Source organism: Mustela lutreola, chromosome 7 (genome assembly GCF_030435805.1).
Source record: "Mustela lutreola isolate mMusLut2 chromosome 7, mMusLut2.pri, whole genome shotgun sequence".
Classification (NCBI taxonomy): domain Eukaryota; kingdom Metazoa; phylum Chordata; class Mammalia; order Carnivora; family Mustelidae; genus Mustela; species Mustela lutreola.
The window spans coordinates 14503976-14529621 of NC_081296.1; the positions used below are offsets into that span (position 1 = coordinate 14503976).

Here is a 25646-nt window from a genome sequence, read left to right on the forward strand (position 1 = left end):
TCCCTCCTGTCTCCTCTCACGAATTCTGTTGGCCTCACGAGTCTCTGCCGCACGTCCGTGTGCTGGGGCCGCGAGGGGACACGCATGTCGTCTGCTCACGCGTGGACCTCTGGCCCCGACTCGCTGGCTCAGTGGAGCTGCTCCCAGCCCAGCCCGCAGAGCGAGAGGAAGCGGCTTCTTGGGGATCGTTTAGCTCAAGACTCTGTTCCATATTCATGATGAAACGCAAATTTCCATGTTCACGGGCGACCAGTAGCATGGTACTGGAAGGAGTTCCAGCTGGTTAAGTTTAGGGTCCTGAACGAATTCCAAACCCAGAATATTCTCTGGCAAGTGCTGCAGCATTTTCATCTGATGGTGAGCGGCATTTTTTTTTTTTTTTTTTTTTTTTTTTTTTATATCCCATGGGCCCTGGCTTCTCCGTAATTGGTTCTTCTGCCAAGGGCTCTGCTGCCTCTGTGGCGCCTCCCCTGCAAGCTATTCCAACCCAGCTACAACTGAGAGAGAGAGAGAGAGAAAGAGAGAGAGAGAGAGAAGCCTACTGGTCTCAGCGGCTTTGGCAATGGTATAAGAGGTGTAGGTATGTTTGGACTCCTTTTGTCCCTTCCAGTCTGGTTCTTCCTGCCAATGCCCAGAATCCCATGCTCCCTCTGGGAGCCTGTGTGAGAGCTGGGTTCTAGAACGTTCTCCCTTCCTGCCCTTGACCTTCTCCTTCAGCTTGGACTGGTTACACGCTCACTCTCCAGATTCCTCCCCTCGCTAGCCTTTCGGCTTACCCTTTCCCAAGCTCCTGGGGTCTGCGTGACCCCCACCCACTCAGCCCCTCCCGCTCTGGGAAAACAGGGCCACCAGCCCTGGTACACTCCCTGTGCTCCGGGCGCTGTCCTAAGTCCTTACAGGAGTAAGTTCATTTGCCGAATCTCCCATACATCCTATAGGATAGGCACTTCCCACCTTACAGAGGAGGAATCAGAGGCTCAGAGAGGTTAAGTAACTTGTTCAAGGTCACAGGGCTAGGAAAGGGGAGAACCCTGGGATATGGCCTGGCTTACCGTTGCTGCCACTCCCCCTTTTGACATTTGGTATTAAAAGCAGGCCCGCCTGGGTGGCTCGGTGGGTTAAGGCCTCTGCCTTCGGCTTGGGTCGTGATCCCAGGGTCCTGGGATCAAGCCCCGCATCGGGCTCTTTGCTCAGCGGGGAGCCTGCTTCCTCCTCTCTCTCTCTGCCTGCCTCTCTGCCTGCTTGTGATCTCTGTCTGTCAAATAAAATAAGTAAAATCTTAAAAAACAAAACAAAATAAAAGCAGACCCAGACAAGGCCAAACGGACCAGGTGTACAATCTTGGCCCTGCCCTAAGGACCATAGGCAAATCACTTCATCTTTCTGAGCCTCTGTTTGTCTGAAAAACGGGCATGAATGTGTTCCTGATTCACTGCCTGGTTTTAAGAGGCGAAATGAGATGATAGCTAGCAGGAAACCTGTCCCCAAGCAAGTCTCTGTCCCCTCTGCTGAGCCATCGCTCTGGCCCTGGGCTGCGTCAGCAGGGGAGGGTGGCAGCCACCGTCCCAGCTCTAGGGCTCCTACGTTGACGAGGACGGCCGACATGGCCCCATCCTGAGTGTGAAGGCAGCCCACCCAACCTCATGCCCCTACCCCCTTCCTGTTGCACCACCACGTGGCTATCATCTGTCCCCGAAACTGTTCCAGCCTCCCGGGGGCAAGAACACTTGGAGCCCTCAAGCCCCAGAAGGAGAAAAAGTCATTTTAAGAGAAGTAGGGAGCTTGTGTTAAATGGCTTCACCCTCCACAAACACCTGCCACTCCCCTTCACGCGTGCGCACACGTGAGCCTCCCCCCCGCCCCCCAACGGAGCCAGCCTGTTCAGAAAGCGAATTCCAACACGGGTTCCAAAAGAAAATAACAAAACAAAAAAAACCCAAACTTTACTTGCATTTAGCCGTTAATAAATAATTTACAATATATACATGCGGTGACACTCTACACAGGTCGCAGACACAAGGACGCAGTGAGGGGTCCCCACTTCCTAGCAGAACGCGATCAAACACAACCAAAATAAAGTGCTTCACTTTTTACTTCCAACATAGGGACCATCTAAAAACCAGCAGGGCGGCCGGGGCCGGGCCTCCCACCTGCCTGCCCCTGGCGTTGGGCAGCGAGAGGGGACCTCTTGGAGGGGAGGCGGGGAGCCTCCTGGGCCAGTGTATGAGAGGTCCCTGGGGAACAGCAGAAGGGCTGCCGCCCCCCCCCCCCCCCCAGACTGAAGGGCCAGGGCAGTGCGGGGCTGTGGCAACCGCCCTCCTGCCCCTTTCTGGGAGTGGAGCCTAGCCCGGCGTGGGTCCCTGGGCTCTCTGGAACAGCAGCAGGGGCGGGACTGGTTTGGGGCTCCTCGGATGGGCGCCAGGGCTCTTGGTGGCGGCAGGCCTCTTCTGGCTGTGTGGCCACGGGCTTAAGGGAGGGGACTAGAGGAACGAGACCAGCCCGTGATGCTCGGGGCTGAGAAGCTTGCGGACCCTGCTCCTCTCCCCGGCCTGCAGATGTGGGGGGACGGGTGGGGAGCGGGGTTCTGGGGGGCAGGGGAGGAGGACGAAGAGGATCAGGGCAGGCCAGCTGGCCCTGTCCGTGTGTGCCTCCTGCCCCCGCCCGGTGGCCCAAGCTCCCCCTGCCCAGGGACTCTTGCCATCTGCTGGGGAGAAGGGGACAGAAACCAAGGGGTACTTCTATTCAGACATTTAGACATGAGGACGTGACCTCCTAAGCACAGGGGGGAGTGGGGGGCGGGGAGGGAAGGAGCCAGAACAGAGCGTTGGAGCCCGTGAGTGGCGTCGCACAGACCTCGGGAGACAGCACTTGCCGCCCTAGCTGTGGGCTCTGGGGCAGAGGCCTTGCTAACTGGCCGGAGTCTCCCTTCGGCTCATAGGCAGGCCACGGGCCGGAAGGCACCAGGTGGGCACAACCTTGGGGTCAAGGATGAAGGTTTGCTAAAGATGCCGAGCAGCCCCCCACCAGCCCCAGTCGTCCTAAGGCCCAAAGGGAAAGGAGACCCCGCCTGGTGGGGGGGGGGGGTCCAGCCTCGCTGATGCCCCAGCCCCTCAGCTTAGTGTTGTGCGAGTGTGCTCCTGTGAGTGTGTGTGCGTGTGGCGGGCGAGGGCAGCAGTCAGCTGGGCCTGTTTCAGTGCATTGCAGGGGTGGAGGGGGAGGAGCTCAACTCTGATCAATCCCAGTGTCTCTGGCGGGGCCTGGGTGGGGGGCTTCGGCTTGAGGGGCTCTGTTTTGCACATTCACACTGCGGGGCGGGTGGAGGGGAGTGGCTCCCTCTCTCACACAGCTCAACTGTCACAAACATCACAGCACCAGTCACCAGGACCTCTCAGGGCCCCTGATGGAGGGCACGGGCCGTGGGGGGAGGCCGCTCCCACAGACAGCCCGGGGAGCTCTGAGGTAACCGTCTCCAGCCGCCGCCGGCCAGCGGCTGCCTCCGCTCGACCCCTGCAGACCCTGCGGGGTCTCCACCTCCCCGCCCTCCCCCCCTCACAACAGCCCCAGCCCTCCTGCAGCCGCTCCCTCCCCAGCTCAGGGATAGGCAGCGGCCCCTCTCTGCCCTACATGGCCACGGCCTCCAGGAAGGCGGGGAGCAGGGCAAGGAGCAGCAGGCCGCCCAGGAGGGGCCGGGGGGCGGGGGGCAGCCCCGCAGCCGCCGCCCGGCCCGGTGGCTCCCGAGTCCTCTGGTACAGGTGCAGCCTGTCCTTGTTGGAGTGCAGCATCTTGACGTCCTCCAGGGCGTAGTAGGCGGCCAGCGTGAAGTTCACGTCGCCCGTGGTGAGCAGGTCAAAGACGCAGGCCTGGTAGTAGAGGTCCTCCACGGGCAGCTTCTCCTTGCACTTGGCCACGGCCGTCTCGTACGGGAAGGTGTCTGGAGCCGCGGGGGCTGGGCTGGCGGCCGCCGGCCTGCGGGGGCCGGGGCCCTCGGCGTTGGCGCCGAAGGCCTGGAAGTCGATCTGCTGGTTGAGGGGGCAGCCCCGCAGGCAGAGGTAGAGGCCCTGGCTGTCCCTGTCCTCCACGGCGTTGACCACCTCCTCGGGCATGCGGACTGCGAAAGTCAGGTAGCGGCCCACCTGGCGCACCACGATGGTGGTGCCGATGTACTTGGCCTGAATCTCCACGTGCTGGCCCGATACCTTCTCCGTGATCTTCAGGCTGTTGGCCCCGTGCTTGTCCCCGCCGTTCTTGGAGCCGTCGGCGAAGGCGGCGGGGAGCTCGTCCATCTCTGCCTGGTACACCTTCTGGTCCACACACTCCTGGAAGTTCTTGAAGATGATAGTGAGCTAGTGGGGGTAGGGAGGGAAGGACAGGGAGACAGGTGGTCAGCGGTGCCAAGACAGCGGAGGGGCGGGAGGCCCAGCCCATGCTGGCGGTGCTGCAGACAGGAGCAGCCCCCTCTGTGCCCCACACCCTCCCTTCCTTCCCCATTTGGGTCACCCTGGTACCACCTGCATTATTATGCACTTAATATTCTTCTTAAAAACAACTTGTTTTACTCTAGGATAAAGAGGAAAAAAGGAGAGAGAGACAAACCAAGAGACAGAGTCTTAATGATAGGGGACAGACTGATGGCTCTCGGATGGAGGCGGGAGGGGGTTTGGGGGGAACAGACACACTTACCCTGGTGAGCCCTGAGTCATGTATGGAATCATATGTTGTATGTGAACCATACTGAAACTAAAAACTTAGTCAAAACAAAACAAAACAAAACAACCAACTTGTTTTATTTTAAAAAACCCCAACAACCTGACTTAGAATCGGAACTTTAGATCACTACCCTAAATAGAAAACCAGCTCATTTACTATATATAGAGGTGCACCATAAAAAGAAAAGCACAGCTAATTAAAAATAAAACTTCATTATCTATTGTAGTACGCTGAGTAATAGCTCCCAAGATATCAAGCCCTAATTCCTGGAACCAGTTACCGGCTATGCAAAAGAGACTTCGCAGATGTGACTGGGTTAAGGGCACCAAGATGGAGAAGTTATTCTGGATTGGCTGGGGTAAACCCTAAATAGAGCTACAGGTGTGCTCTTAACATGGAGGCAGAGGGAGATGGGACCATCGAAGAGGGGGAAGGCTCTTTCCAGAGAGGCAGAGACTGGAGGTGGGTGACCACAGGCCAGAGATGTTGGCAACCACCCGAGTCTGGAAGAGACACCAAACCGATTTCTCCTGGAATCCTCTGGAAGGACCGACCCTCCTAATACCATTATGTTAGCCCTTGAAGATGCACTCCAGACTTCTTGTCTCCAGCGCTATAAGAGAATACATCTCTGCTTGTGGGAAACCCTGAGTTTGTGGTATTTGTTACAGCAGCAACAAGAAACTAATACGGTCCACAACCATCTCACACGACCTCTCAAGCCGCCAGTGGACCTCCCACCAAATGCCTTCAAAAGGGCTGTGAGCCGCTGGCTGAACATCACAGCAGGTGGAAGGGGACAGATTCATGCTCAGGGAAAGAACGGGCAGGCAGAGGCCGGCAGAGGCCACGGTGGCAGGGCTGCCCTGAGGGGTCACCCAGCCAGGCCTTGGACCTGAGCAGGGGCAAGAAAGAGAGGAGGAGGGCGACAGTCAGGGAAAGGAAGATGGGGGGCTCGAGAATGAGCATGCAGCTCTGGCCAGGGCAGGAGCAGGGAGGCCCGTGTCTGCTGGTACTTGCAGCCGGGGCTGCGGGGCTGGGCTGAGCTGCCACAGCAGAAGCAGCTGGTGGGGAGGTTCCATGGGGAAGGGTCTTCCTGACGACCACAGACGCAGGCACAGGTGCTGCTTCTCCTAGTCCTGTGGGGCACTGCTGGGAAGGATGACATGACCTCCCATTTATAGCGGAGAAAAGTCACCCTCAGAGAGGTCAAGTGACTTGCCCAAGGTTGCACAGCCACCAGCAAGAGGTAGAGCAGAGTTTAGTCAATTGGTTTCCAACCCCTGGGCTCTTTCTGGCCACAAGCCCCCAGGGTAGGAGGCCTGGGAGAAGGCTGGAGACAAACAGCCTGGGGAAATGAGCATTTCCCCTTTCATCCTGGGGGTAGGGCCAGGCTGCACTTTCCCTCTAATCCTAACTAGGATGATTGCATGGGCTGGGGACAGGAATCAGATCCGGGAGAGAGAGGACCACCGCTCCTTCGTTCCTGTTCCTAGGTGCCAGCTTCTTGCCCCTGGTGGCTTGAAGGCCACTGCCCCCCGAATCAAGGGCAGCTGTGACCTGAACTCCAGCCCATGGCCAGGGAGGGAGGCCGGGTCATGGAGCAAGAGGGCACCCAGGCCTTTTGGTACCATACGTCCTCAGATGGTCTGCAGGCTGAGGGGGCCCTGATGTCCTGGCTGTGGTTGAATTTTGTGCCTGGGCACCCTGGGCGATGTGGCAGTGGCAGGGGGACACCAAGGACGGCCCTGGGAGTAGAGGGCCAGTTGCACGAAGCCCTAAGGGAGTTTCTGGCCAAACAGTGGGGGTATGACAAGTACAAGGGCCCGGGTGTGCTAGAAACCACGAGCAGGTCCTACAGGCAAGGGGAGGCAGGAGAAACGTGAAGGACCCCAGCTCAGGCCCAGGGTTCGGAAAGGCAGGGACCCAGGGTGCGATCTGGGGCCGGGCCACAAGCCAGGCAGCCCAGGGGGAAGCAGGCAGGGAGCAGTCTCAGTCTGGGGCCTCGGGAGCAGAGTTGAAGTTCTAGGCTGGGCCATCCCACAGGGTAGCGAGGGCCCGGCTGGAGTTGTCGGGCTGTCTCGTCACTGCTCACACTGGTGAAGCGTAGGGGTGACCCAGCCGGGAGTGCATGAGGGGCCTGGAGCCTCAGAGAGAAACTCCCCCTTCTCACGCTGATACTCAGAAAGCTGAGGGCAAGAGCCAGGCTGCAGTCGGGAAATGATGGGGACTTCAAACCCTTGGGCCTCTGTGGGCCCCCTTCTCCATCAAAAATACTGAAATTACTGTGGCGCCTGGGTGGTTCAGTGAGTTAAGTCTCTGCTTTCCGCTCAGGTCATGATCCCAGGGTCCTGGGATCGAGTCCTGCATCGTGCTCTCTGCTCAGTGGGGAGCCTGCTTTCCCCCCCTCTCTATCTGCCTGCCTCTCTGCCTGCTTGTGATCTCTGCCTGCCAAATAAATAAATAAAATCTTTAAAAAAAAAAAAAAACTAAACTAAAATTACATTTTGTGACTGCACTCGTGTCTGGACGAATACAGTTGAGGTTAGATGATGCTGATTTTTCCTTCTGACGTGAAAACAAATGAAAGCTTTCTCATGGGTCCCTGGAAGTCTTGGGGCCCCTGGCGCTGTGCCTGTTGGGGCCCGGTGGATGGTCAGGACGGATGGAGGCACATTCTGCTGTCTGCAGGGGACACGAGGAGCAGCTCTGTAGCTGGAGGCTGGGGGGCCTGCCAGAGTCCAGGTCTGGGGTGGGCACCGCCCTTTGGGCACCAGACTCGATTTCCTTATCCTCCCCCTGCAAGGCCACTGCCCAGTCCCAAGGAAACAGGGCACCCTGATTTGCTGTGGGATGTCACAGGTGGCCACGGCCCCTGCATCCCGCTTGGAGCCCTACTTGTCGGACCCCAGGAACTTGCCGCTCCCCCACCATCTCTGGCCGACAAAAATGGCCACTTCATAGCTCCACCTCCATTCTGTCCCACGTCCCATGGCGCCCGCCCCAATGTAGACGGAGGCTGCCTGTGGGGGGCCGGGAGGTAGAGCCAGGGTGGTCTGGGCAGTGGGTGGTCCTGACACTGAGGAGGGGGTGAGCGACCAGGGGCTCCGGTGTCCCTGCCCGGTGTGCTGGGGAGCAGAGGGGCGGGGGGGGGGGTGGTGTGCTGCTGGTTTCCAAGTGCCATCAGTCTCCTGGAACAGGAAAGGCTGGTTTCCCTCTAACCGTCATCTCTCGTGGAGACAGGCTCCTGGAAGGCTGACAGCCTGCTAGACTCTTCTTGGCACCAGTGCCAGGGACTCAACCACAAGTAACAGCATGAAGGGGCCTGTCGAAAGCCAGGCGGCTCGCTGCCAGCTCGGCCACGGGTGCGGCTGCCACTCCTGCCTCTGCCGCTCCCCCCTTCCCAGGGGCACCCAAGGCCCCTCCACCACACCAGGCCCGGCGCTAGGGACCGTATCCACACACGGGGGCCGAGGAGTCCAAGAGCCTTGTCCTCAAGGAGCTCACAGTCCAGGAGCGTTGCTGGACCGGAGGGCTGAGTTAGGTGGTGGGACAGATGGTACGTTCAGGGCAGAACCAGCACGGGCAAGGGGGCAGGGGAAGGCAGGAGCGTGAGTTCCTCTCCTCCCAGTGGCTCAGTCTTCTCATCTGTACCATGGGCTGCTCCGGGCGCAGCTGGAGGGCGGGCGGTGGAGCTGGGGGCTGAGCTCAGGGCGGCGGGAAGCCGGCTAAAACATGAGTTTGGGCTGGAAAACAACATCTGGATCGCCTATGAGAACAGAGGGTCGGGTCGGGCTGGATGATGCCAGGATCCTGGGAAATGAGCCAAAGGCCCTGGGGCAGAGGGAAGGGCAGGGGGCATGTAGGTTCAAGTGGGCAGAAGAGGTTGGCAGAGGGCTCCTGGGGGAAGGCACAAATACCCCTCTGAGATAACAGCCCCTTGGCTTCTCGTGCTGCCACTGAGGCTCCAGGCGGCCCTCCCACGCTCTGCCAGGCTCTGCTGCCCTCCCATGCCCTGACGCTCCCCAGCTTCCCGCTCCTGTTCTCCCGAGCCAAGCTCTGCAAAGGACTTGGAGGAGGCCCTCCACAGGGCTCAGGGCAGAGCGTCCTGCCCCCACCACAAGCACCCCTCGGCCTGCTTTGGTCCTCCACGATCAGCCCGGGACCGGCCAGGTGGTAGAAGCATGAGGCACGGAGGCTGGCTCCGAGATGTTTCGTAAACGTCTGCGGAATCAACGAACGAACAAAACCAGTGCACCTGAGCGCAGAGGCCTACGGGAACAGGTGCGGGCTGGCCGAGGGCACTGGAAAGCAGCTGCTGGTGTAACCTGGTCTGCCTGGGGGGGCCTGTCACTGACGTGGCCACACACGCGGACCCTGTCCCAGCTGGGTCTCTGGGGGTGGGGATGGGGGGACAAGCCTTGTGCTCCCTCCTGGCTGGTGAGGAGGGAACAGAAGGCCGCAGGGCTCTGCGCCTGCTGGGAAGACTGAGTGGACCGAGGTCATAGCAGAAAGCGGCAGGGTCCGTCAAGCTCTGCGGGGGATCCCCATGCTCTCCGGAGCCCCCATGCTGGCATTGGAAGAGGGAGCTCCCACCCCTGATTGGGCACTGCTGCCCGATCCCTGGGCGCCTGGTGCAGACTGGATAGTCAAGTCACTAGATCATTAATCCAGGTGGTTTGGGGACAGCACTGCTGGGCTCCCGGTGTACGCCAGGGAAGAGCTGAGGGAGGTACGCAGGGGTTCTAAGCCCGGGCACATCACCCCGGCCTGCGGGACCTGATGGGATGTGGCCTAAAAGCTCTTGTTCCCACGGTCACCGTCCCCCTACCCCTCGTCAGTGGAGGTTGCAGCCCAGCCTCGCGGGTCACAAACCACCATCCCTCCCAGATCGGCGCTGGGCTCTGTCATCACATCTGGTGCTCACACCGGCCTGGGTTAGGAGGGGCGGGCTTCTGAGGTCCAAGTCGCTCTCATACCCTCAGACTCCCCTGTGTGCCCCGGCCCGGGGTGGGACAGGGAGGCGGGAGCCCCTCCCGCAGTCTGCTGCTGGATTTAGAAGCTGCAGCCTCAGGCTCCCGGCGTACATTTATGTTGGCTCTGGGGAAGGAGGGAGGTGGGTAGATGGAGGGGCCCCAGGGAAGGGGGCTGGGTCCCTGATGCAACAACACCCCCCTCCCCCCATTCTGCGGAGGGCGGCCAGGGTGGAGAGAGTGTTGGCCGTGATTCTGCCGTCTACTAGGCTTCACGGCCTGGTGCCAAGGGCTTGCTGGGGTGTCTGTGGGGCAAAGAACCACTTGTTTCTTATCCTGCAGCTGGGCCCAGAAACAGACCCTCTGGAGGCATGTGGCGGCCACCAGGGCAGAGGGAGATGGCGGGTATTTTCCTGGCTGCAGGTCACCTCGCTGTCCTCCTGTGGGGCGTGGGGGGCAGGAAGGAACAGAAACGCCCTTTGTGGACCAGCCGGGCGCTGCCCAACGTGCTGCCTTGCAACGTGCTTTTCCTAGGAAAACAGAGGCGCTGCCAGTCCGGAACCCCCCAGGGGCTCTGGTGGGCCAGGCCCCGAGGCGGCCCACAGGTCCCCATCCCCTGCATGCTCAGAGTCCACCAGCCCCCTAGTCATGAGGCTGCGCCCTCTGATGGCTGAGGTCTGAGGTCTGGTTAGGGGGTCAAAGGAGCCTTTCCTGGAAGCAGGTAGGGGAGGGAGAAGATGGGGGTGTCCAAGTGCCTGGGCCGTGGGCCACATCTGTGGCTGCCTCTGGCTGTGGCCCTGTGAGCAGGACCTGAGACCTGCCACCCAGAGACAGAGGCCTTCTGGGGTCAGATGACCAGCTCTCCGCGGCCTCTGGGGCTCCGGATGAGGACTGTGTCTCACGGCAAATGGCAACATGCCCCTCGGCACAGCCACCTGGCCCAGGTCAAATGCTAGCTCAGCGTTCCCAGCCCGGTGCACTTGGGGTGGAGAGGTACATCCCACTTTGGGGATGTGTCCAAGGTTGCTGCTCCAGCCAGGCAGGGCTGGCCCGAGGGAGGAGGGAAAAGCTGCCTGGGTGGCCCCTGGCATGCTCGGGAAGCTGCTTCTCTATCCTCACTTGTTCCATCTCCGGGTGTTCCCGGACACCACAGCCGCTCAGCCTTGGGCCTGCAGCCTCTCTGGGTAGGCACGGGGCAAAGGAAGGGCAGGGGGGTACCATGCAGCCCTGCTGACCCCATCAGCATCCTAGAGCCCTGGTTCCTGACCCCCTCCACGGGCCAGAATCACTGGGGGCTTTAAAAACACACATGCGTGTACACACACACACACACACACACAGAGCACGCCTGACCGCACCCAGAGATCTGGTGCCATACCCGCCGGGAGAGGGGCCTCGAATCACTATCTTCTAAGATCTGTTCAGTTTGTCAACATGCAGTCACGTGAGAACCCATGGGCAGGATCACCCTCACCTCCGGGGCCCTGGGTTCATGTGTCCTGGGAGGGGGACGGAGTTGCCCCCCACCGAGGGCAATGATGGAGAAACACCTGTAAAGAGGATTCTGTCTAACTGGGATTTAATACCTGAGTTCTAACAAAGCACAATCTGGGGGCAAGAAAAGAATATTCCCAAAGCTTGAAACAGAGTGCTCTGGCGAGTGTTTCTAAAATTTGTGGACAAGAACCCTAGTAAGAAATCCCCCTCACCCCTGGACCCGGCACTGGCCCAGGTACCCAAGCACACACACCGGCACACACACAAACAGAACTAAGCTTCCTGAGGCATGTACCCTTCCCAGGTGCGACACATGGGCAACCTGCCTTTCCTAGCGGTGTCTGGTTGGGCCCGCCTTCCTGTGCTGCCCAATTAAAAAAAAAAAAAAAAAAGTTACCGCTGGGTTCTGACCCGGCAAAAGGGATTTCACAAACCCCCAATGGGCAGCACCCGCAGTCTGAGAATGCTCACGCTCCCCACAATGTGAAGAGGTGGTTCCCGGCGGGTTTGTCTCCAGACAAAGACCATCTAGAACATTCCTTTGTAAATAACCAGCCCATTGGCTGGAAATAAGAACACGGAGGGGGAGGGGTTGCAGGCGGTGTCTGGGTCTGGGCGCTGGGGACAGCAGGGCCGCGCGAGCCTCAGCCTCGCCCTTACCTTGCTGGTGGCGGTGGCTGCCGAGCCGGGCAGCACAGGTGTGTTGGTGACCTGCACGTTCAGGTAATTATTGTCGATGAGCGGCCAGGCACCCTGCACTTTGCAGGTCTGGAAGCGGTCTGTGAAAGTCCTGAGGTGCGGGTCCCCGAAGAGGCCACAGTGCGTGTAGTTGGGGGCCGCCGAGTGCTTGTGGAAGCTCTTCTCGTAGTGGCAGACCTCGGGGCTGTCGGAGCGCTCCTGGCTGTCGCCCAGAGGCGGGAGGGTGCGCAGGCGCGGCTGCGACGTGGGGCCATCCTTGGAGCAGTTGTACTGGCTCATGAGGTCCTCTATGCCATGGACGGCCGAGTGGTAGGCCAGGTCGCCCCGGCAGGTGCGGGCCGTGCGCCGCGTGCACAGGGCGTAGGTGCGCAGCGCCGCGCAGAACTCTGGGGCGTCGTCCGAGGCCGGGGAGTGGCTGCCGGCGGTGGCGCTCCAGAACTCGGAGTTGCACTTGAGGATCTTGCACGGGGACGTGGCTGTGGGGGAAAGGAAGGGACACGCCGTCAAGGCCAGCCGGCGGGCTCTGGTCTCCTCGCCCCTGGGGACCAGCGCCGCTGGCACGTGGCCCGAGAGCATCTCCACCCCGACGGCCCCACCCCTGCGTCACCTTCGCGCCCGGATAGTAAATAGTGCCTGCAGGTGGACGTGCGGTGCCCAACCTGCCTTCCTTCCGCCTGGGGTGACCCCAAGGGGCCAGGCATGCGCCAGCCACCTGCTGCAAGGACCATGCAGGCTCCTCCCACAATCCCCAGCCGGTAAAGCGGAGGGGTCCGGGTTTCTGGGCAGCCCGGCTGTGGGAGCCGACAAGCCACTCTTGGGCCTCTGAGGTCTGCTAACATTGTCACAGCTACCCCCAAGCATTTTGCCATCCTCAACAGAAATGCGGCTGGGAATTAAGCCCCACTGTGTGTTCTGGGCTCTGCTGTGTGACCTTATGCAAATCCTTAGACTTCTCTGTGCCTCATTAGATTACCTAGAAAATGAGGCATAGTAGTATAGGCTTTGTGGGGTTGGTCAGCGTAGTAAAGGACCAAGAGAAGCACTGACTAGAGCAGGTCAGTGACAGCTGGCTAGTAGGATTCCTCAAGGAGCTTTGGTCACAGGGGGATGCCTGGGTCCTGTCTCCTTGTCGGCCGAGCACGGCCGGCTTCCCTCTTGGTCGCCATCTCTCCTTCCCTCCCTCCTCTGTCCTGCTCAGGAGAGTATGCTGGGAAGCAACTGAGAGCCATCACCTTGGATCTGCCTTAATTTGTTTTTTTTTTGTTTTTTGTTTTTTTTTTTAAGTCACCCACAATCTTTGAGACCTGACAATTAGCTACAAATGGCTATGCCTGAAAACTGTGCCTTGAACACACCTGAATCTTGTACCTGGACACATGGAGCCTGCCTTCCTGGCTTCCCAGATTCTTTTGCACGGTCCCTAGTAACTTCGGCAGCCAGGCATGCAGACGGGTAGCAGAAAGGAAGGCTCTCCACAGGCTCCAGGAGCAAAGGGACTGGCAGACCAGCCTGGGTTGCAGCCCAGCGCTGGAGTGATCAACAGGAGGATGGGGCATTCGTTCCCAGCCTGGCTTGTGAACCCTCGGAAAGTCAGTTTGCTTCTCAAAATCAAGTTGCCAATAAAGCCAGGGGCAGTAATAGGTAAGGGCAGGCTAAGGAACATCTGAGCAGCTGCTCCGGATGGCCTCTTAGAGATCTGTTCCCTCTGCAGACACCTGTGTGGAGCTGAAGCTGACGGGCCCAGGTCACACACCTGGGCACGGGGGAGCCCGCGCTTGTCCTAAAATTCAGGCTCCTCTCCTAACTTCACCTGTGTTTGTCACCACTGCTGGCAAACAAGGTTGTTTCTGGTGGAGTCTGGGTGGACATTTTTTCTTTTGAGAAGTTACGTATTTACTTAAATGTGCCTTAGGAAAAATAAAGCAAATTTGATATGAGAGCTATAGATTTTTCCATTTTCACAGCTTTATTTTAAGTAGAAGAACCGTGCTGACTCCAGGGGATTTGGTTAATAAGAGGGGGTAATCGCCAAGAAGAGGCATTTGGGGTGAACAGGGGAAAGGCACTCGTTGGGACCCCCCACCCTCCCTGCCCCCCAGTGGTCTTCCTCCCACAGATGTGTGCTCCTGGGGCAGGGGTCCCTTGAAACGCAGCTAGATGATTCTCTGGCCCTGCCGTCTTCATATTTAACTAAACCTAGAGAAGACACCCAAGGCCCAACCGACGTTGCAAAAGGGCTAAGGTGAGGTGAGGAGAGGGGGTAAGGGTGAGTGGAGGGCTTGCCGTGCAGAGGAACATGGTACAAAGACACTGGCTGTGGGGGCCACCACCTCTCCGCCTATGGTTGGCAGCCCCCATGCACGGTCCCCTCAGGCAGCCTCACCAGTGCCAGGTGCAGGATGTGCTGACCTGTGTTGCTGCTTTCTCAGAACCATGGAGATCGGGATGTCAGAGGAAACGATCTAAAGAGGACACAGCCTGTGCTGAGTGGTGGCTACCTGGGCCGCGCCCACACCGCCCACCAGGTTCGGGTCCCCCTCTGGTGCTCAGCGTGCCCGGAGGGGAGAAGGGCCACCACCTGTCCCTTACAACCAGATGGCACAACCCCAAAGCAGGAGCTCTGTTGGCCTCAGCTCAGCCAAAGCGGACTGGGGACAGCAGAAAGCCACGTCGGAGCTACCAGACTCTGTCTCTGGCTGGTCTCTGTCTCCAGCTCTCCCTGTGGCTGCTGGTCTCTGTCTCCAGCTCCCCCTGTGGCTCCAGGGTCAGGCCCCTTGGCCCTGCTCGCCTCCCTGCGGGGCACAACCAGGCTCACCTGCGGGCTTCTCTGGCCCCAGGTCTCTGGGAAGGAGCTGCAGCAGGGTTTGCATCTGGCCTCTCGGGCCCAAGAGCCCACGCCCAGAGCAGTTCCCTGGCAATTAGCACATTGAGCATCGACTCCGCCCCGCCAGCCACTGAGCCCAGCTGGCCCTTCAAGGGTGCACTTTACCACCAGTGACCTCCAGCCTCTCCTTGTAGACCCCTCCTGCGGATTCCCCCACCAGCTGGGAGGCCTGTGGTCCCCAGGTGCTCTGTGGCCGTGCCCGCTGTAGACCAGTTAGTTCCCAGGGCCTGCTTTGCAGGGTGGCTCAAAGGCAGGGGGCGAGAACGGGCCTCGGGCAGGACCAGCCTGCACGCAATGTAGGGTATGCGAAGTGTCTCACTCCTGACCCCCATTTGTGGCTCTATCCCCACCCCTGGGCGACTCCACAGGTGGTGATAAGAGTCTGATGTCTTTCCTGCCTTGAAAATGGCTCAGAGCAGTGTCTCTGAGGTAGAACTCTCCAGGATGTCTGGGGCTCGTGACTGAAATCCTCCAGAGGTGCCACAAAAGTGGGTCCCTCCCATGCTCTGGGGTCATCAGCGGGGATCTGCCAGCACTTAATCCTCTGTTCAGAGCAGCGCTCTTCAAACGTCCACTTCAAACGTGCACACTAGCTGCCTGGGCAGAGTCCCCAGGCCTCACTGGGCTGGAGACTGCACTTCAGCCAGGCTCCCCAGGGAGGCCCGTGCTGCTGGTGCACTCTTTAGAGTTGGGCCGTTTTCTTTTCAACAGTCCCAAAAGGGCCAAGTTAGAACCTGCTGGAGCCTGGCCAGTCTGGAGTGTGTGCACGGGGCATTTCCTTTGGGGTGGGAGGGGCTGCAGAGGGGGCAAAGGGAGGAGGCCCCTCTCCCAAGGGGCAAGCCCAGCAGGGATGCAGCTGCCAACCCAGAGCAGTCCTGGGCACCGCCCCCGGACCCTCTGCCCTTGGAGAACAGGCCTTTCATCAATCAGTTCAACTCAGTGGGGCTCCTTCTCTTGCTCCCCACCCACTTTGGAGCCTCCCAAGAGTGGTGATGGCAGCTCCGCCCACCACCCCCAGGGGGCGACCGAGGTCATCCTGGGGCTGCCCTTGCCCCAAAGAGATAGACCTTCCACCCCAGGCAGGGTCTGCACAGGGGTGAACTCCTCCAGCCCCTCACTCCCCTGAAGTCTTGCCCGTCCCATTTCTCAGCTATCTGGAGAATGTTCCCGATGCTGTCACCCAGGACTAGGGACAGACCTGGGGAGATGTGAAGGCGACACTGGCCACACGGAGTGGTGGGCACTGGAGGGAGAGTGTCAGGCTCACAGTCCTGCTCTGTCCCCTCTCTGTAGTTGTGGGAACTTGGCTCTGCCTCAGTTTCCTATCTATGAACTTAGAGAGTGGCCAAGGGTTGAATGAGAAGAGGCACTTGTTCTGCCTGGGACCCCGTGGGCGATCAACAAACGGGGGCCCTGGCTAAGGTCTCCGAGGGGGATAAAGGTAAGAAGTTAGAAGTCACAGGCTGGGACAGGGAGGGGACAGGAAGGGCAGTGGACCAGAGTGTCCCCTCCCCCACCTCTCCTTTGTCCTCACCTTAGGGCCCCAGCTGGGCTCTGCCCTTCTTCCACCTGGACTTGGGTGTGCTGAGTGTGAGTGCTCTGTGAACGGAGCACCCACCCCTGCCGCCCACCCACATTGGTCCCGGACCATGACTGGCCGGGCACCACACTTCCCAAGGGCTCTGGGATGGCTTTGCCCACCACCTCACTCACTGTCTTTCACCAGAGAGGATGCTATGGACTGAATGTGCCCCCCATCCCCCGCCAATTCCTATGTTGAAGCCCCAACCCCAGTGTGATGGTGCTTGGAAGGGCGGGGCCTCTGGGAGGTGATCAAGTTCCGGAGGGATGTCCCAGGATGGGATTAGCATCCTTATAGGAAGAGAGAGACACCAGAGCTTGGGCTCACACTGGGCCATAGGAGGACACAGCAAGGAGGGGTGAGTTAGAGAGCTGCCACCAGAACCCGACCATGCCTCTCTTTCAGCCTCAGGGACTAGAAGCCTGGCCCCATCTCTCCTCCCCTTCCCCAGCCTCCTGACTCCTCCTCTGAAGAAGCCAGATCACTGGAGACATTCACTTGGCCAGGGGCCAGAAGACCAGGTAGTCTTGGTTCCCCGTATTTCATTGTCCCCTCTCCTTGAAAGGACCTGTGGTCACCAAGGGGTAACCTGGGCTGTGATGACTCTCTCAGCACTTGACGGGGAGAGGGCTGGGGGGAGGCGTGAAGAGAGCTCTCATTGGCTTCACACGTCATCTCCCCCCACCCCAGCTCTTTTCCTCTGGCTGCAGGCCCCGCCTTCTCTCCCACTGCCATGCCGACCCTTCCCCCCAGGTGTCCGACACACCCCGCAATGCCTCTTCCACCCAGAGGTTTTCTGAGAGATGCCGGAATCAGAAACTTTGGGGGGCGCCTGGGTGGCTCAGTGGATTAAGCCGCTGCCTTCGGCTCAGGTCATGATCTCAGTGTCCTGGGATCGAGCCCCGCATCGGGCTCTTTGCTCAGCGGGAGCCTGCTTCTCTCTCTCTCTGCCTGACTCTCTGCCGACTTGTGATCTCTCTGTCAAATAAATAAATAAAATATTAAAAAAAAAAAAAAAAAAAAGAAACTTTGGGTCCTGAAGCAAAATTTCAACAAGCTCGCCTTTGCTCTTGTTAATGAGTAAAGGAACAGACCTTGAGTTCTGGGACACAAAGAAAAATGAGAGCCCTGGCCATTTTCCCACCCAGACAGAGCACGGGGGGAATTTGGGCTCAACAAGGCAGCTGGTGACAGGTTCTGTCACCGGGCAATCCTACGCTGGAGGTTCTCGGGAGCCGGGGGACCTCGCTTTGGGAAGCAGTGCTGGTGGGGAGGGTTTCAAGTTATGTAACTCCAAGGGCAGATGCTTGTGGTCTGATTCCAGCTCTGGAACTCAGTGCTGTGTGGCTACGGGCAAACCCACTAACCTCTCTGAGCTCAGTGTTGCTCTCTGTGCCATGAAGATGCGTCAGTACGTCATCAGTACTCCAGGGACCAGTGGAGCTGATGTAAGCAAACCCTGAGAACATGGGAAGGCAGCTCAGCGGAAATCAGTTTGGTGTTAACTTGGTTTGTTTAAATGGTAATCTGGGGGCGAGACTTAGATGTACCTCACAGCTAATGTGTGCTGAGTACTTACTGTATGCCACACATTGTACAGCTATCTCCATTAATCCCATGACGGCCCTAGGATTATTCAACAGACAGGCAGACTGAGGCCTGGTGGCATTACACAGCCCCTTGTCCCAGATACTCTGACTGCAGCAGGAGACGAACCACAGCTCTCAGGCCCCAAGCGGCTCTCCCTTTAGGGACCTCCACACACACTGGGCCGATCCCAGAGGCCACAAAGACGCTGAAGAGGAGACTCTGCCCTTTGGGGGGTGCTCATGACATGGGCAGCATGCATGTACACGAGTGGGGGAGCGCCGTGGGGGCGCACCTGCAGGACACACAGGTTTCTCCAAAAAGGAAATGATGATGACAATAATGACGCCCCGATCTTCCCTGGCCCGTGTAGACTGCAAACCGCTCCAACGCCAGATCCTCACGGCTACTCTGACTCGGCGGGCAAGAATTATCATCTTCATCTGCTGCCCGCAAGCATGCCTGGCTCACACAGCCGCCAGGTTTTTGGGGTGCTCTTTTCTCTGCTTTTCGAAGTGCACGTGCCCTACCTTTCTGGGGACACCAGCTGAGAAGGATCCAGGTCCTAAAATTCCTGACACCGAGATGGGTTTTCTTTGACCACTCCCAGTCCCTGATGTAGGGCCAGGGGCAACCCTCGGTTCCCAGGACAGTGACCACCCCCAAATGGACAGTGAGCTCTTGTTTAAGGTTCCTGGCCAAGGACTCCCACCACAGATGGAGGAGCTAGAGCTCAGGGTGGGAGAATGGTGTGCAAGAGGCCAGGGACGAGCTGGGACCAGACTTGAGGGCGCCTCGCCCCACCCCTGCCTTCTCTCCAGGTGGCAATGCAGCCCTCCTGGGTCTGCCTGAAGTGGTCATGCATGAGCCATCATTTCCTGGGGGTCTCATGGAAGGGCTTTGAGCATGCCAGGGCTGGACAGTCCCCCCAGGGGGAGAGCCGAGGGGCCCTCGAGCCCTCATTAGAGTCATCCTGCCGCCCCATGTCTACTCCGCTACATCACGGGCTGGAGGCCACCCCAGGTCAGGAATCTGAATGTAACCTGGCCCAGCATCAAAAGAAAAAGCTCTTGGCTGTGGTGTCACCTGCCAAAGAAACCCCAGAGGGGCTGATTTTTATGTGCCGTATCTTTAAAAAAAAAAAAAAAAAAGAAAGAAAGAAAAGCGGAGACCTTAATTCCAGGCAGCAAGGCTTGGCCTTTTCCTGATGTGAATGTCCAAGAAAGGAAGCAAGGAGAGGAGACCGGGCTCTGCAGATCGAGGAGCCCTTGGTGCTTTCGGGGTGACAGAAGCTGGCGGCTGCCCCCTCCTTGCCTGATTCCTGCAGACGGCAAAGCGGCCCCCTTCTGGCTCCCCCAGATGGCAAAGCGGCCCCCTTCTGGCTCCCCGGCCACCTCTGGCTGGATCCAAGACTGCCCATATGAGCAGAGCCAGGGGATCAAGAATCTGATGGGAACTCAGCTCTCCTGAGCATCATTTCCATCTCAGCCTCTGTGTCATTGGGCAGAGTGAATCTGGGGCCTCCGGACTTGTGCCACTGGGGCCGGAACTCCTTGCCTCTGTGCCATCAACTTCATCAAGATCGCTTTATCTAATGGTCACTTTGTGTCGCCATCCTCAGCCTCTGGAGGACCCCCCCCAGCTGTGGGGTTACCCCATCTTCCCCACCCCGCACTCCAAGCATCTTAGCAGATCTGATGCCTTTTTTAAGCCCCCCCCCCCAACCCCGGGCTCTGCTAGGTCTCGGGGGGGGGGGGGTTAGGGGGGGCCTGCTGGAGGCTTCTATGTGCAAAGGTAACATTTCACTTTTGGGGGGAGGTGGGCTCCAGACTGCCTCCTTTGTGGGCTGAGACGTGCCCGCGAGAGGAGTGAGAGCCCCACTGCCGGCCTGACTTAATTCCTTCCCTTTCAATAGTGACCCAGAGCCCCTTGGAAACAGCAAGCTGGGGGCAGGGAGCTGGGGGGGGGGGCCGCCGTACCCACCCGGGCAGGAGGAAAATATTTACGCACCGGGGCGGCATTCGCAGCTTTCAGAGACCTCCTTTGAACTGTTAATCAAGCCCAATCTTTCGGAATAATAGCCTGATTATTACTGCCCTGTTTGCATAACAAAGAAGTCCAATAAAACTTATTTCACTGTGCGCGGAGGGGGTGTGAAGGATCGCCCTGAGAAAGGAGTCTCAGGAATGCGGCGAGCCGCTCCACGGCCAGAACCCAGGAATAAAGACAATGCAATTTGCCACCAAGAAAAGCCCAATAGACCAATAAATTACCCGCGTGCGAAGGGATTAGATCAGGTTTCAGTGGCTGTGTGGGAGGGGTGCGGTGAGCTGGGAGAGGGGGAAAAACCTGCCTCCTCTTAAAGGGGTAAGTCTCGTTTGGAATACAAGCCCCATGATCCGGTCAGTTTTGTCCAACTTGGGGCAAGGCGTGGGGGGTCGGGTGGGAATAGGGGTGTGTGTGTTGGGGGTTGCTGTAGCACAGCAACTGCCCAGATTCATTTACTTGCTGCAAGTTCTGGACCCTACCAGGTGCTTCAGCCTGTTCGGGGCAAGTCCCTGGGTTTCTCTGCTCAGGGGCAAGCAGCTCCCAAACTTCTAGAAGGCAGAGTAAACACGTTTCACGTGACTCCTGAGTCACAGTAAAGACGTTAGGATGGAGGCAGGAGAGGGTCCCCGGGGAAAAGCATTTCAGCCCGGTCTGGAAGGGAAAGTGGGATTTGGCAGGTGACTTGGGACAGAGGTCTAGGAGGTACATTGGCCTCGGGAACAGCGGAGGTTGGCTGGAGCCGAAATACTGGTTGGTTGCTGGTAGCAAACCTCACCGAGCTCCAAAGCGCTTTCCTCAGCAGTGTGGGACCAGGGGTCACCCAGCTCCGTTATATTCCACCACAAGGGGGCGCTGGTATCACCCCACCCTCCTCAGCGACCTACCCCCCCAATTCCTCTTGCCTTGGTCCCCCACACCCCAGGGGGACCAAGATGCTTCCTGCAGCGTGCGTGCCTCTGTGGGCCCTCGTGGCCTTTCCCAAGGCGGTCCCACAAGCACCCAGAAATCAGCTAGACTCAGGTCCCTCCGTGGAAGTACCCTACTGTGGTTCTGTTCTCCTGCCTGGACCCTGCCGCCCCAGCCTGATTTCAGACTCTGATGAGGTTGATTGTGGGGAGCCTCAGGAAAATGTTCAGGAAGTACGCGGCATGATCAGAATACTATTTTTAGGAGGTGGTGGCTTTCTTTGGGGTCAAGCAGACAGAGCCCGCACAGAATGGCTTGAAAAAACAGGGCTGACCGGGCCTCTGTGAAAATGTCACCCACAAAGCCAGAGACCTGGTCCTGTCCCTGCTCACTCTGGGCCATGGAGGCACGGAGGCTCCCCTCTCATCAAGCTGTGATGGGTCCTGAAGGAGGTGCGGAGCAGCACCAAGGGGGGGGGGGCAGCCTGCCTGCATCCAGCATGGGACTCTCGCTTTGGCAGCCAACAGCTGCCAGCACTCTCTTCTGTCCCTTCAGCAGGGACTCAAGGACAGGGCAGCGAACGGATCTGCTGCCAGGACGGGGCACACTCGGGCCTGGACAATGTCCTGGAGTCTCCTTGAGTTCAGAGATGCCTGGAACCTGCCGTCTGGGTCTCTCCCGCAGGACCTGCCCGGGATCATCATGGCGTCACCATCGGCCTGTCAGACACCAGATACCTCCAGCAGCACACCCAGGTTCACGGCCACCCACGGAGCTGAGGCAGGAGGCACTGCCCCCTCATCCCACTCAGCCACGCAGGCCAAGTTGCTACAAGAAAGCACGCCAAGGAAAAGGGCACACGTCAGCTTGCCAAACGGGACACCCTCCCCCCACAGATTTCGCTGGGGTCATGGGGAGCCTGATCAAAGGCAAACAGGGAATTCAAAAAAGCACCTGTGGGCTTAGAGTTCCTCTGGGTAAGAGGGGCCCATGCCAGCCAAGGGCTGAGCGGGGAGCGAGATGTCATGCCCAGAGCATCTTATCTTAGGGCATAGCATTGAGCTACCCCGAGTTCCACAAGGAGGGCGGTTTTGGGCAAAGACATCACTTTTCCTACATAAATGAAGCTTTCAGGTGTGCAATTTGGTCTTCCTGCTTTGAGGTATAACCCCGTTTCCTGAGTCTAGGGGCTGGTTCTCGTAATGATAATTTTCCATCCTGGCTCTGCCTCCAGGAACCCTGGGCTCATCTGCTTGCCCGCTCCAGGTCCAAGTTCATTTGAAGTGGCTTTTTTGCCCTCACCGCTGTCCACGGGCAGGCTTCCCTCCTCCGCCTTCCTCATGCGGTGGGAGGGCAAATGCACGCCAGCTGGGCACACACATATGTGAGCCTGTGTTCATGGGCCATTCCTCAGTATGGGAAGCAATAATGGGCTCCTTTCTGCAGGGACCTGGGTGCAGACGGACCACTTTAATAGGCGTCTAGGTATTCTGACTGCTTGGGTGAAATGGTGCATGAAATGAATAAATAAGCAAAACCCAAAAGACATAAATCTGACTTGGGAAAATCTGCACAATGACAGCCCTGCCAACTCGTTTTCCTGACCTATGGCTGGGTGGCATCTTCTTCTTTGAAATACTAAGCGAGGGAACGGATAGGGAGCAGAGAGGGCTCTTGGGAGGAGGCAAAAATGCTAGGTCTGCAGAAAATGTGGTCTCCCTTCATTCTGCTATCGAATAGCTCCTGATTATGTTCCTTATTTTTCCTTAAAGCCTTATAGGATCCATCGCACAAACTCTCAGATGCCACAAAACAAACTTAATGGGCTTGTTTACTCAAAACTGGGATATGGATAAGGGTAGGGGTCCGTGTTCTCCCTTTGGCTCTGTCACTAGCTAGCTCTGTAATGTCAGGCAGCCTCTCTGACCCCTCTGTCTCCTCTTCAGGGCAGTGGGAGTGATGACATTCCATGAGGAAGGGGTGGTGAGCTCAGGAGGTGTTGTATTTAAAGCATTTGGCTTTAATGAGCTTTAATGAGCTCCTGGTGTCTTGTGACCACTCCATAAATGAAAAGAGGTTTAAAAATTATTGTTCCCCATTCAGATGATCATACTTTGGAGAGAATAACACAAGTTCTTATATCTCGGAGGATGTGCGTAATCTTTGTGCGAGGTTGGAATTTGGGTTATTTTCATTTACTTACTTATCCTTTTCGGTTTTTAGATTTTAAAGTGAGGGTTGTTTTTATAACCAAAAAAAGTTATTTTAGAAAAAAGATTGGGGTATCTGGGGGGATAAAAGAAAACCCGTGGTCTCTGTTTCTTGAGAAAATAGAACAGAAATACCAAAGACCCAAGGGCCCCACCCTTCCCAGGACCGCATGGGTTGTACTTGGGGTGTGCAGCAAGAAGAAGGGTATGAAGAAACAGAAAATGGCGTTCTGCCCTTACTGAAAGAACTGGTGATTTAGGAGAGGACAAAAACCCAAGACCCACGAAGCCATGACGCTGCGAGGAAGCACAGATGTCTGCAGCCAAGAGGACAGGTGTCTCGGTCACCGGAGGGATGGCACGGACCCTGAGAGACCCCACTGAACTTGATCGAGGGGGCATTTCCATTCCAGTATGGGCAGCAGCATGAGCACGGGGGGCCTGGGGGTTGCCCACCGGGAGGGCGTGGTGGGGTGCTGGCAGACTGTGTCTGTGTGTCTGGGGGGCAGGAGTGACCTGGGACCTGGGGATTTGCCAGAAGCCATGGGAATAAGGCCTGGGAGAAGCTCAGGGCGGGGGGGGGGGGCAGAAGTCAGAGGGTCCTCCCTTTTGGATGCTACAAGGAGGCACAAGTTCCCGAGCAGGGCTTTTAGAACAGCTCATCTGGGGGTGTGCACGGGGGTCGGGGGGCCGGAGGGGTGGGTCCTAGGGCTGGCCAGCTATTGTAGTGAGGAGCCAATGGGAACAGACAGGACAGGGCGTAGGAAGGAGACCCAGCCCCAAGCACCTGGACCGAAGGGACAGGCCCATGTCACACTTGTCACTTAGCCGTTCTGGGCAGTTTAACAGAGGCAAACCAGGCACTGGCCCCGGGGGCAGGAGGGGAGGAATCGTAGGTGAGCCACCACCCTGGTGTGTCCAGGACTGGGAGGGTTTCTAAGGACAGCAGACGTTCAGCTTTCAAACTAGAAAAGTCCGGGGTATGCTAGGATGTGTGGGTCACTCTAGAAGAAACCGCGCCTTCGGTTTTCTGCGGGTTAAATTGAGCCAAGCATGGGAATAGCATGGTAGTCAACCACTCCGTCAAAACAGAAAGTTGGGGTTCTCCGCCCAGTTCTGTGCCGGGCCTTGCCTATTTCACCGAAGAGGGGATTTTTCGCAGGAACCACATGACCCCCAGTCTAAAAACTGGTCCCCACCTCGTCCTCTTACCCCCATAGGGTCCTGGGACGCCCTCCTGCCCATTGCACAGAGCGTCCTTATCCGAGCCCATGGACCACCTGTCCCCACTTCTCCGTGATTGCTACAAGTACTTGAACCTTGCAGACAGGTTTCCCTTCTTCAGCCACAAGACCAGAAAGCCTCTCCTTGGGGCGCCTGGGTGGCTCAGTGGGTTAAGCCTCTGCCTTCGACTCAGGTCATGATCTCAGGGTCCTGGGGTCGAGTCCCGCATCGGGCTCTCTGCTCAGCGGGGAGCCTGCTTCCTCCTCTCTCTCTGCCTGCCTCTCTGCCTACTTGTGATCTCTGTCTGTCAAATGAATAAATAAAATCTTGAAAGAAAGGAAGGAAGGAAATCCTCTCCTTATTCCCAGTTCACCGTCAGGGGCTAACCGCCCACAGGATCTTACATCCGGCCTTCCTGGGAGCCAAGGCTCTGTGTGTCCCACACCGACCTGCTAGCTGGCTCTGCTGTCCTCTGGTTCCTGCCACCAGACATCATTCTCTCCCTTTGGGACACCAAGTCCCACCGGGAGAACAAAATTGTGATAAGCAAATTGACTTGCTTGCACATTTCCAAGTACCGGCTCTGGGAGAACTTTTCTCATCCCTATATTGACACAGATGCCCTTGGACACCGCAGACGGCCCTTGGTCTCCACAGGCCTTAGTTTCCCTTTGAGGACTGACATTTCTGTAACCGGCACAGTTCAAAAGTAAAGGGAAAGGAATGAGGGGAAAAGACAGGCAATAATTTTTAGAAGGGCAGTCTTCACACTGGAGGGTATATCAGAACCCCCTAGAGGGCCCGGCAGGGTACAGACTGCAGGGTCCCACCCTGGGGTATGGGCTTCGGTGCATCCGGCGTGGGCCCAGAGCTTGTCTGTGTCTAACCAGCAGCTCCCGTGGGAGGCTGAGGCTGCGGGTCCAGACACCAGACTTGAAGAACTCCTGTGCGAGTATAGACCACACTCACCCACCCGAAGTTGATAGGAAACAGGCCAACATATCTACAACCCTTTGACGGGGTTCTCTTAGCAATCTGTTTGATGAAGTCACAGTGATTTAGAAGTTTAAGAAGCATCTATGTATCTGTCCCCCACCCCTGTCCCTGCCCACAGCTAGGCCATCCCCAACCACGGTGGGCACAGCACCGTCTAAGCACACAGCCCTGCAGCCTGAGGACTACCAAAGAACCCTTCCCATCAGGAGGCTGGGGATCCACCAGCCATGCTGGGAGGAGGGTCCTGAAGGCTACCACTGAGTCAGGAACCCAGCAGGCATGCCAGGGGGCCACAGGCACTGGGCGAGTCCCTGTAAACACTCTCCAAAGAC

The 25646-nt window shown here is 58.0% G+C and overlaps 1 protein-coding gene across 1 annotated transcript in view; it reads right to left on the reverse strand.

Annotated features, from left to right (window-relative positions):
- Positions 1–1905: 1905 nt before the first annotated feature.
- The window catches only part of RGMA (repulsive guidance molecule BMP co-receptor a), a 44781-nt gene continuing 21040 nt past the window's right edge, over positions 1906–25646 (reverse strand). Inside the window, exons 3-4 of the mRNA XM_059180074.1 lie at positions 11838–12352; positions 1906–4343 (exon numbers count right to left, since the gene is read on the reverse strand). Coding sequence (XP_059036057.1) covers positions 3621–4343; positions 11838–12352 — 1238 coding nt within the window. The 3' untranslated portion in view covers positions 1906–3620. The remainder of the gene's footprint in view (positions 4344–11837; positions 12353–25646) is intronic.